This window comes from Cyclopterus lumpus, chromosome 6 (assembly GCF_009769545.1).
Source record: "Cyclopterus lumpus isolate fCycLum1 chromosome 6, fCycLum1.pri, whole genome shotgun sequence".
Classification (NCBI taxonomy): Eukaryota; Metazoa; Chordata; class Actinopteri; order Perciformes; family Cyclopteridae; genus Cyclopterus; species Cyclopterus lumpus.
This window is the reverse complement of record NC_046971.1, coordinates 13,204,703-13,217,023: the sequence shown is the minus strand read 5'-3', so window position 1 is coordinate 13,217,023 and position 12,321 is coordinate 13,204,703. Positions and strand designations below refer to the sequence as shown.

Below are 12,321 nucleotides of genomic sequence, written 5' to 3'. Positions count from 1 at the left end.
GGAATTGGATAATTTTAGCTAATCCTTGTTTCAGAGCATTACAAAATATATATTTTTTCTGCCAATCAATTCATAGAATAATTGTTTTAAGTATTTATTTTCCTTCTAATCAGTAATATATATGGATTTGTTTTTTAGTTTAAATCTAATTTAAAACTAAACTATGGCTGCACTTGTTTGTATCTTAATATATTTTTGCGACAGAAGAACTATGTTGCAGCCTTTTTGCTCTTAAACATTTGGACCTGTGACATTAGTATGTTTGGAATGCAATAATTCACACTAATACCTCCCAGAAATATGACAAACACTCTCTCAGTGTTATATTTATGTTCTGTATATCTGAGTATGAAAACATATATGTGCACATCAATGCCAGATATTGAGTGTTGAATTCTTACCTGTGAGTGTACCTGTCTCAAGCAGAGCGTTAGCAGCAGGACGAGTGAGAAGAAGGCCATGCTGGTTAGCAGAGTTAGCTTTAGTTTAGACACAGCAGGTTAGAGCCAGTAGAGCTGCATCCACTGATAGTGCACAATGGCTAGCGGTGGGCTACAGGTAATCCACTGAGGTGCAGAGGAACAACTCCAGGGTCTAGGAGCTGGTTAGCGGCATGAATAAAGGTCACAGGGTTTATTTTCTCGGACTTGGATATTGACGGCTCTTGGTCTTGAGGTATTCCAAAATATGTGTGGCTAACTAACGAGGATATAGAATGCTCTTATTAGCACAAGGCTAACATTCTCCCTCTGGTCTCTATCTCTCTAGGGAGAGCTGCTTAAGCAAATGAATGATTCAGGGTTGAGCTCATGAGGCCAACTTAATAAATAATGAGATCTATTACTCAACCCTGTGCTCTGTGTGCACTGTGTGTGTGGCGTGTACAGTTACATTTTGGGGGTATCTGACACCTGGCAGCTGGGAAGAGATGGTATGGGGTGGGATTTGGTTAAATGGGAGGAGAGATAAAGAAGCATGTGTGTGTGTGTGTTTGTGTGTGTGTGTGTGTGTGTGTGTGTGTGTGTGAGTAGATTGTACATTCAGTATCATAACTCTTCCTGTTTTACTGCTCTTCAGAAAACTGCATTAAGTGTATTCAGTTGAACTGCACGGTCCCATTGTCCAAGCCGATACAATGAGTTTATTAGGTAAAAGTGTAAGCTCAGAAATGCCATTGTTGTTATATCTCAGCAGTGTGTGCGTATGTGTGTTTCATTGAGTATGTGTGTGTACCTGAATGTATCCGTCACACGGAGGGTACACTGTGACCTTTCCCTGGTTTGGTAGCAGGTGGACTTGATAGTGATCAACACACCCAATCGCCTGCTTCCAACGTAGCGAGAATGCACGTGCAGACATATTCACGACACGCACTCCTCGCACATGTGCTGGCACTCATAAGAGGAAAAGAAAGGGAGAAATAGAGTCAGAGACGTGGAGAAAGTAAAAATAAAAATAATAAAACAAGCCCTTGTAATATCGTCTACCTGTGGTTACAGTCAGAAAGGCAGCGCGCCCCGCTGTCACTCCTCTCACTCTCTCAGCGCTCACGTTGTAACTGCAGCCGCCCACCAGCCCCGTAACCACGGCAACCTGTTCCTCCTTGGGTACGGTGTGCGTGTTTGTGCCTGAGGTATTGGCCACAGTGACTCTGTGAAAGTCAAACTCCCCAAACGCACTGTCCCAGCTCACAGAGACAGAAGAAGAGTTTACGTGGCCTAAATGAAGAGCGCATAATCCTGCAGGGCCTGCAACACAGTTTTTACACCTTTGGTTTTCATCTCTTTGGCTACTGTTCCGTTATGTTATGTGTTAAGAGGGCATTATGCGTTGAGGAATCACAAACAGCTTTTTCTATCTTGGCGGGACAAAACTTTCTGAAACACTGTACAGAATTTAGACCTATCTGTTTCTGTATATGTGTGTGTGTGTGTGTCTGTATGCATGAGTATCTCTTACGTGTGCTGAACTCTCTGTGGACTGCCTGACTGGTGTCTGAGCCAAGTACACTCTGAATGCTGACACTGTAGCCTGACCCCGGAATCAAATCCCTGATCTCATAATGTGCATCCTGGACCAGAACCGTAATCCATGATTTCCTGTCCACAGACCGGAGGCCAAAAACAAGCTGAGAAAAAAAAAAGAAGTCCCAAATTTACAAATTTAAAATAACAAAAACATGGCATTTTTTTGCTTCATCAATCCTTTGTATGTACAAATGTATTTAACTTCTGTTTTGTTCCTGTGAGTTGCTATTGTGTGTGCATGGATTGTGCTTGGTCATTCTTCCTGGTTGTGGCTCTACTGAGTTCATACATCTTTAAAGGGCTGGTAACCAAATCTGTGGTGTGCCGACAATGGTTCCTAAGTAACCAACAGGTGAGTGCAGAACCAATGTGGCCTTCTGTGGCCTTTGAAGGGAAAACCTTTTGAGGAATGTGTGTGTAAGACAAATGAGGACGAACATCTTAATGCCTGTCTCTCCTACTCTTTGATTACTTGGAACTGAACTGGTGAAGTACTTTACATGTCTTACCTTGTACCCCTCCACCTGACCTGGCGGTGGTCTCCAGGTTACAAACACAGACGTCACCACCTGCTCTGAAAGAGCCACATCCTGTGGCACCTCTGGGACTGGAGATAAAGACTCCCATTAGCATGAGACACCATGAACTGACTCATAATCATCGCCATCTGTCACTATAGGTAATACACAAGTAAATATAAACTCTTTGAAAACTTTATAGGTTCACTTTAAAAAAGCAATTAACAAGCAATACTATTTCATCATCATTTCTATATACTTTTTAGAATAATAGAACATCATTCTATTGTCATTATATTATCATTGAAAATCCACTGGTCCCTCTTTGCCTCAGAGCTTCTGTTTTGAAAGATTTATTTCAAATGTCTTCAGTGAAGTGAACTAAGGTTGAAACCAACACAATTATGCAATATTTCCTTTTTGCCTATCATGGTTTACATGGGAACCTGCACTCCTTAAAGAAATCTATATTTTCTTTAGAATCTTACATTTTTAATCTAATATGTATTTTATTATTTGCATATTTCAGTCACAACAAATATTTGGTCCCAGTGTTGCATATGTCTTAAACTTACTGGTGTGGAGGATCATAGTATCAGGTTTACTCGTTCTTTCCCCGCTGGTGCTAATCACTTCAATTGTGTATTGGCTTCCATGAGCGAGGCCTTCAAAGTTGTAAGATCTGTGAACACACAGCTCGAACTGTCATTGTTTTGTCAGCACAAACTTTGAGTTTCACTGCAACTGCACTCTGTTGTTATAAAATAAAGCTTTGATCTGTTTGATGGTTATGCCAGTCTCATAAATCTGTAAAAAATCTGTGCAACTGGCTGAAGAGTGCGACTGACCTGGCCTCCCGATGAGAAATGATCAGCTCTTGACTGAATGTTTTGTTTTTGATTGACAGGATGAGTCCGCTCGCCTGTCCCCTGACCAAACTCCAACGTACGCATATGGATGATGTGGTTTTATTCACAAGAGACATATCCACTGGGCTGGGGGCTGGCGTATGAAAACCATTCCACGTAGTTAGATCAAATAAAAAGATTGAGCAGTGTGTGTATGTGTGCGCTTACCCGCAGTGATGTTGATGGTGACAGGTGAACTGTCTGTGAAGGACTCCTTCTCTGTTCGTACTGCAAAGAGGTAGAGTCTGCCTGGACTCAGGCTAGAAAACGTTGCACTCTGACTAAACACCTTCTGCACCTGTAGCGCACAAATGGTACAACATAAACATTCTATATCCCTTTGTATTTCTTGATGCAATGTTTGCTAACACAGTGGCCGACAGATCATTAAGACTTAAAACCTTTTTTGGGGGGTTTACCATTTGTGAGTGATCACAGTTTAGGCAGATGACCTCGTAGCTGTGAGCATGTCCTTCTGCTGGATCCCAAAGCAGCTCTATGGACGAATCTGTCACCACACCTTCCCTCACTCTGTTAGGAGTAGCCAGACCTAAAATCACAAACCATATCCAGCACTGTTATTTTATGTTTTAAAAACCTGGGGATCATGTAATTGATATAGGTATTACAGGTATTATTGTGGTAATAATGAAATAAAATGTTGGCAACAACTTGATGAAAGACACCACATACTGTATTTGTATATACAGTACATGTGTATATACAATATATATAATATACATATTTATATATTATATATATATTTTAAATGCATTGAACGATGATGCCATCATCTTATCTTAATTTAGGAGCAAAGACAGAAAAAAAGCTTATCCACATCAACATTGAGCCTTCATTTTGGGTTTGTCACAAAGGAATCTGCTTGCCTTAAGAAGCACACTGTCTCAAAACAAGATACACAATATATCATACAATATGACATCATGACATCTGTCATATAGCTTGAGGCCTGACCTAAATGCTATTGTTGTTTGTGAGCACTACACGTTGAGAACATAAATCTTCAAAAGAAAACCAACCAGTTAACCAGTAAAGTGATGCCAATATTAGAGTGGATTAATTTAATCTAATTTTCGGCGATATGCAATAGATAAAGACATTTTAACTAATGCCAAATTATAATAGATACAGTAGTGCTATCCTAAGAGAAAAGGCGACGAGAGGCCTTTTCCAGGTTACAATACACTAGCAGAGAAGGACCCACGATGTTGTGAGATCATTAAAGTCGTAGCAGGGGTAGCTCACTTGTTCTAACGGGGCGTGTGTAGTACGGTGGTCCTGTCTGCTCTCGGCTTGTGCTATACACCTTGAGCTGGTGCTCTGATCCTGGACTGAGGTTGCTCAGGGTTATGGTATGAACACCAGCAGCCAGGGAGTGCCAGTGACATGTGTTCCCACACAGTCCCTCACACAGACTGTCACACAATCCTGGACATACACACACATTCACCCCATCAATCAGACCCAGCTGTGGATGCTGGATGTACAGTTGTGCAGAGTTTGTGCCCACTGAAAGGGGGACTGCTACCTGAACTGGCATTGGATCTAGACATACAGAGGGAGAAACAAGAGACAACGACAGGAGACATTACTGTCTCTATTAGTAAAGGATAGGTCCATTATTATTCAAGTCAGATGCCCATAACATATTTTGCTCACTGTAATCATTCCTTTTGTTCATACTGGCCATTGGGGGAATACATCCACAGTCCTCATTATGTATGTGTATTAAGAAGTTTATCTGAAGCTTTCCAAATAGGTAATATGAAGTTACAGCCTTTTTAGTGCCACCCCCCTCTTTATATTCCCTGTCCTTCCACTGCAACTCAACAAGGAGGGGGAAACACAAAAAGATAAATGCATTCTAACAAAACTGGCTACCTCAGACTACTGTCTGTATTGTTGTTTATCTTACCTGTGGTGTGTATGATTCTGGTCCTGTTGCTCCTGTCCTTTCCCATCAGAGAGACAACTCCTATTTCATAAATCTGACCTGGAGTAAATGTGCCCAAGTTAGCACACACAGACGGATGTGGCCAGTGTGCACCGGGACTTGACTGGTTTACCCACAGTGAGGTTAGGGTGGGATAAATGGGTGGGTGGGATGTGACATAATAACCATCTGGTGGGTCATCAGGTGAACTGGTCCAGCAGACTGTCAGATCTCCCGTTGTGTTCAACACCACCAGATCACCAGGGGCCCTCACCGCTAAGAGGCACAAAGAAGGTTGTTATTTTGTTGTCAGCAAAGCTATAGCAAAGTCTGCATTACACAACTATGCATTTACATACTGCACATTTTTAAATATATTTGGTTGACAAAATAGATCAGCAAAATTCCATTTATGCCAACTCTACTACAACAAAAAAATTGCTAAACATCTTCACTATTGGCGCCTTGTGAGTAGGCGGTGTTGCTTCCCAGAACTGATTAACAATAAAGTGTCTCGTACAACCAAAAGTCCAGTCAAATATTGGATGGTACTGTACTGTCTGATGGACTATAGTTACAATAACAGTGAATTAATGAAACCTTGTGATTGTGAAGTTCTTTTGCCCAAATGTTCAAACTATATCTTTCAAGATTTCAAAGCAATTGAAATCAATCATCATGAATCAGTAGGAAAATCCAAGGTGTAAATAATAAAATATATGTTGAAACTAATGAATTCCATTTAATTGCCTGTTTCAGGGTTCTGGTATTGTGGGTGTTGACTCACTGGGACCGTATCATGGCTTACTGGAACACAACAATAGAACAGAGGCTTCACACATATCTGCTGTAACGTCCCGTTACATGCTTACCAGTCTGTACAGTCACAGGCGCTTGCCCACAGCTCTCTACGCCACGCTGGGTGACGGTGTAAACTTCAACCCTGTATTTCCTGTGCGGCTGAAGCCCTCCAATCACAGCAGTGTATGCCTGCAGCCCACCAGTCTCAGATAACCTGGAGATATTGGTCATTCCAACTATGCTCTCCTTTCGTGAAGACACGTCCACATAGCGCACAACAAAGGTCCGTCTAACCCCTGACTGTGCATCTGTCAGCATCCAGTGGACACTGATCTGACTGATGGTACTGGGGCCAAAAGTGATACTTTGAGGAGGAAGAGGTCCTGTAAGAAAGATTACATAAAGCCTTGAAGTTACATCTGTTACTACAAGAAATTGCTTGTGTACTTTATGTGTGTCAGCAGACTCACTAGTGTATGCAGTTTGTGTTTGTCCTAAGCTCCAGGTGGAGCCAGCAGGATGAGAAGCTCGAAGGGTGAAAGAGTAGATGCTCCCTGGAGACAACCCTGTTATCGTTACCTCTCTGGAGGACAAGGATATGGGGACGCTGACAATCTTTCTTATACCGTTCAAGCCCTTTTTGTCCTCTGACTTCCTGCTTCTATCTTCTTTATCTTGAACCAACTCTCTATCTCCCTCCTCTTGGTACTGGAGGAATATCTCAAAAGAAGAAAGATTAAGAGAGTCCAAGGGTTCAAGGTGACTCCAACGAAGATGTACTTGTTGCTCTGTCACCTGAACCAGGTCAAAGGAGAATGCGGCAGGGACAGGAGGGGCTGTGAAAGAGGGAGAAACAAGTTGAGAAGGAAATAAGGGAAGGAATTGCTGCAAATGTATATGGTATGGGTTAGCAACTAGGAAGTGTTTAGCATTACTTATTTACCCTGAGATTGAACAATATCATTGGTTGAGGGTTATGACATTGCGACATTTTAAATAAAAGATTTATTTTGTAAAACTGCATCGAGTCAAGGAGAACTCAACATTTTCTCAAATAACGTATGCACAGTAAATTATGTGGTTAATAAAATGATGTGGTTAATACAATATTACACAAGTTATTTACTCTGGCAATGGCAGATGAAGGGTAAGGGGATGTGGCAGAAGAATGGAGTGAGAAAGTATCCTGGCCCTGTGGCATTCCTCTGAAGGGCAAAACAGTCTGTCTGATTGGCTGGCAGCAATGACATCATGGAGTTTGTCAAGTTATAGGCTGAGTCATCAGACCAGACAGGATGCCCCTCCTCCTGTGGGTTAACAGAAGAGAGACATTATGCACTGTATGTATACACAGGACAGACATCACCAGCTGACTGTCATTAAAGTGAAAGTATCATAAACAAAACTCCTCTTTAAGGAGCACCTGCTGCGTTGGGGCTTTTTGTGTTTAAATTGTAAAACACTTCCCCTGTGCTTTTATTGGTCTATGATTTTGAAACAGAGGATATGCCTTCATATGTGACGACCTTGCTGCAGGCAGATCAAGTGAAACTGTTTAGATAGGCTGGTTTTGAAATGTCATATCTGTATTTACTTAAACTATTCTTCTCAAATCCTAAAAAGTAAATCCAACAAAGAGTCGTCATTTCCATATAGTATGTTGGTGTGCACACTACAGGAGTATTCGTGTGCGGGGAAGTTTAACTATACTGCAGTACATTCATTGATCTACTACGGTCCTGCTGTTCCTTTTCCATATGTTTCTTCATATCCTACAGAACCAAATGCTGCAATATTTTTGACAGTCTTGCAGATCAGAATAACTGATGAACTGTATAAAAAGATTATAAGTTAATATATTGTTATGTTAATTGTATAGAGTTTTCCTTCGTAAATCTATTAATATGTTTGAGGAAAATGTTGATATTCTCGACGGCCTCATCTTTTTCCTCTGTCATTTTGCCGTTGTATTTCTTGCATTATGTTACCGCTCGATAGCTTGCTAAATTGTGGCATCTGGACTGGACACAGACAATAACGTTAATATTGCGGTTGCCTAGCAGCGGTGACGTCAGGCATATTGCATACACTGCTTCCCATGCATGGTTGTATAGAGAACCGCGGCGTCTGTGGTTTGTTTCTATAAAATTGCTCAGTGGAGCCATGTCCCGTGTCATCACCACAAGCTCCATTTGAAGGCAGCATTAGGTCACCTGTACACCTAGCCTTAATTAGCAACACCCGGAGGGCTAATTGCCTCACAGTGTACAGTGCATGGCGGTCATTCAGTGCAATCATGGCAATTAACAGCAATTAACAGCATCCTTTCCTATTAATGCCGAATGCATTGTGTTAAAGTGTCAAACCTCATGATGTTAGTCTTTTCGGTGATACATAAGCTTCAAGTTGTCTGAATTGTGAGCATAGGGACATTCTTTGTGTGTTGGACTGGATAAACTATAGTACCGCACACATTGTTATGTCACCACAGACACCAAGTTTGTAATACTGCAAATATATAAATATTGCAAAACCTTCAACAGTGGGCCCTATGGCTCAATAATTTGATTGGGTCATCTCATGATAGATAGTGACTTAATATGTATTTAAACATTTATTTAAATACATTTTGTTTGGGTGTTTGCCACAAAATGGTGACAAAACTCACAAAAACTCTTACATTCATTTTTTACATTTTTTGGTATTTAATCACTACTCTCTCGTAAACTCTTTCTAATCAAAAGAAACCTGTCATTATTCACAAACAAAATCCTGCAACAGAAGTCTCAAAGCCAAGCTATTGAACGTTATGGCTTCAGTGACCTTGTGAATATGTATTCAATAGGTTTTCTTGACAAATCTCTCTTTTACAAAATGCTAAGTTATTCATGTACATTTCCAATTGTGATCCCTTGTGAGAAAATGTTAAATAATACATACATATGCACATTCTCAAAGGGACATTCACTATTCTAATTATTCATTATGGCTCTTAGTGATAATAATAAGGCTACCTGCTGGTCATTGAGTCCGGTCCATAGTAGCAGCAGGTTGAGGTTCAGCAAGTGAGAAGATATGAAAAGCAGATCTTCCACGGTCTTCAGATCAGCTAGGTGACTTCCGACTGCCAGGCCTCTGCAGCTGTGCTGGGCATCACTCCAGGTCAAACCCATCCTTCTCACATTGTAGCAGCTTCTCCCATTGGCCAACCAGTCAGGTGGGCACTGAGCTGGAGACGGTAATTATCAACAACTAATACAAGATGATCAAATTGTGGTCATATGATGCATTGATTGTGGTGTTTGTGTGGCAAATGCGTGCAATACCTGTTTCAAAATCAATGCTGAGTCTCTGCTTCAAGGTCATATGAAGGTGTTTGAGGAATGTAGTGACCACAACTTTGGCCTTGAAGCGTGTGCCAGGCTGGAGAGCTTTCACTGAGTACTGAGAGTTGGTCTCTGGTGAGTTTATGTTGAAGATGTGTGTGACAGATTGTGTGTGAGTGTTGTATAGACTCAAGGTGGATAGGGTTTGTTGTTTGTGAAGTTCCCACATCAGGAGAGCAGTGGTAGTTGTGCTGTATACATGAAGGGAGGACAGGGAGACTGGAACTGGACACATATACATAAGGGAAGGAGTAGAGACAAGACATCCTACATATTAACGTCAATAGGCATTATACCAAACACTACATTTTTCTACATCAGGAAAGTGTTATTCCGAGTTCACAGACACTCACTGAAGGGAAAAGACTTTGCCTCAAGAGTAGTATCATTGCTGCTGGCTGTCAGTGAGATGTTATATCCTCTTGGGTCCTCAACCAATCGTAATGACATTTTGCAGTCAGGGGAGCATGCTGATTGATCGATGGGCTCGACATACACCTGCAGAGATGTGACCATGAATTCAGTTGTAAAAAATAAATAAACTCAAACTAATGAAACTGAACCAAAGTAAGCATGCCATTGTTCTGACCAGCTGGTTACTTGCAGTCCTGCAGGTGACTTTGTAGGCATCTGAATCTTTTGTGGATGGGAAGGACTGAAATATAACTTCAACCTCAACAGGGTTTAACTGCTGATCACAGGTCAGCAGGACCACCTGAGGAGGAGCAAAGTAACATGTGTCACAGGAGCTAACAACACTTTGTACATCAAGAGGGATCCTATCCATTCGGCTCTCAATATGGCGACGGCTAACAGTGCTGACAGAGCCAGTTGTACCTTCAGAGAAGACCCCATTGGTCAGGACTGCATTATCAGCAGTAAACACCATATGAGTGCAGAACACAGGCCGTAACGTTAGCTAGCCAGTGCCATTGATACACAACTAAATGATACGAATGCACTGCAGGGCCTGACTAATGTAAACAAAGCGCAGAGAAACAAGACACACATGACTTCATTCCCGGGGCAAGTTACACTTCTATTAATGCTCTGAATATCGAATTCCTCAATTCAGCACCTTTAAAATAGAACTGCCATACAGCTGGGGATAATAAGCATGACGGATATTCTCTTACCTGGCATAAACTGGCAAGCAACCACATACGCGCTGTTGCACCCATTGGAAGTGTCACTCCATCTCATCCAGCAGTCACTGATCCAGCTGGACGCGAACACTTGAGGCGAGAAACTGCGGGTCCTGGTTGAGCTGTCAATCACTGGGAAGCTCGTAAATAAACCACATGCTGTGGAAAGTCCCTAACTATCTGGCTCGCTGGCCACCAGCTAAGAGTCAAACAGTCAACTGTAACTGTGTTAAGAGTGGAAACGTCGTGGAGTACATGTTCATACTAGCGATGTTAAATCGTCGAGGAATCTCGACTTGCTTTCACTTCAGCTTTACGAAGAGCCTGGACTTTAAATTTAGCGCGCAGTCAGTCAGAGTTCAATGGCTGTTTCCTCCGAGGAGCAAATACCCTTAAGTGAAGCAGGAGACTGTCTTTGGGTGTGTATGGAGGGGGGGGAGAGAGAGAGAGAGAGAGAGAGAGAGAGAGAGAGAGAGAGAGAGAGAGAGAGAGAGAGAGAGAGAGAGAGAGAGAGAGAGAGGGAGAGAGAGGGAGGATGTAGGAGTTCAACCCAATTTGTTCTGGCTCTTTGTTGGGATAAGAGCAGAAGACCATGGCAACCACAGGCACATGGCCACTCCAGAGCTGGGCTCCTGAGGAGAGGAGAGGTGGAGAGGTGGGGAGATGGGGGGTTCTGAGGAGAAGGCAAGAAGGATAAGAGAGATGTGGTCGGGCTTTGTGGTATATTGAGATATGCTCAGTGGGCAAAGCCACCAGCTCCATGCCTCTGGATGACCAACAGTCAGCAAGTCAGTCACAGCAGACAGGTCTATTTTGTATTCTTAACCTCTAAAATAAGCATGGGCTCCAAACTGGTCATAACAAAGTGCAGTGGTAAGAATGATTTGGCTCGGATGTGGGGTGTGGTGTGGTAGGAGAGCTGGCCCATGTGGAATGACAGGAATGTGAAAGGGAGACGTGATTGACAGACAGGGAGCTGAGTCTCTGTTATGAAGAGGAGACTCCCACACAGCAATACACTTTGAGAGCAGAAGCACAAACACATGTCAGCACTACAAATGCTGAATCAGGATGAGAGCGGGAGTTTAATAAGATTTGAGTACGAGAAACTCCTAAGTGTGTTTGAAAAGGACACATTGCAGGTCAGGTGGTCAGTCAGTCTTGCAATAATTCAGACGAAGACACTGTTAAATCTTTTATTTCCCTACTTCAAAATACAGTAACTACAAAAGACAAAGATCACATTCAACTTTTTTGTATAAGGATAAAACCCTCGCACAACACTCATTTGGACAAAAGGCTAAAGTTAAAGCACGTACAGTATTTTAACCCAACAGCGGATATGAAAAATGCAACAACTTCTGTGTCAACATAATATATCAATTGTTAATATACAGTAGAATAAGAGGCTGATGGCATCGTACCACCACCTGAAAGCACTAGATAGCTGACTAGGTTGGCACGGCAGCTCTTCCAGAAAATAGAGACTAATGTGCAGACAAAACTACTTGAAAACAATCTCAATCTTACACCATTTATTTTCAATATCTTAAGATTTACAACTACGACTCAGAGTTGTAAA

The 12,321-nt window shown here is 42.0% G+C and overlaps 1 protein-coding gene across 1 annotated transcript in view; it reads right to left on the bottom strand.

Moving 5' to 3' along the window:
• ptprq (protein tyrosine phosphatase receptor type Q) overlaps positions 1-10,775 on the bottom strand; it is a 35,300-nt gene extending 24,525 nt beyond the window's left edge. Inside the window, exons 1-18 of the mRNA XM_034535336.1 lie at positions 10,731-10,775; positions 10,184-10,309; positions 9,948-10,092; positions 9,535-9,819; positions 9,223-9,437; positions 7,335-7,515; positions 6,679-7,044; positions 6,280-6,591; positions 5,390-5,683; positions 4,720-5,019; positions 3,873-4,003; positions 3,622-3,751; positions 3,394-3,547; positions 3,121-3,227; positions 2,537-2,634; positions 1,960-2,128; positions 1,488-1,748; positions 1,234-1,394 (exon numbers count right to left, since the gene is read on the bottom strand). Of these exons, the coding sequence (XP_034391227.1) occupies positions 1,234-1,394; positions 1,488-1,748; positions 1,960-2,128; positions 2,537-2,634; positions 3,121-3,227; positions 3,394-3,547; positions 3,622-3,751; positions 3,873-4,003; positions 4,720-5,019; positions 5,390-5,683; positions 6,280-6,591; positions 6,679-7,044; positions 7,335-7,515; positions 9,223-9,437; positions 9,535-9,819; positions 9,948-10,092; positions 10,184-10,309; positions 10,731-10,775 (3,480 nt within the window). The remainder of the gene's footprint in view (positions 1-1,233; positions 1,395-1,487; positions 1,749-1,959; positions 2,129-2,536; positions 2,635-3,120; positions 3,228-3,393; positions 3,548-3,621; positions 3,752-3,872; positions 4,004-4,719; positions 5,020-5,389; positions 5,684-6,279; positions 6,592-6,678; positions 7,045-7,334; positions 7,516-9,222; positions 9,438-9,534; positions 9,820-9,947; positions 10,093-10,183; positions 10,310-10,730) is intronic.
• Positions 10,776-12,321: the final 1,546 nt, after the last annotated feature.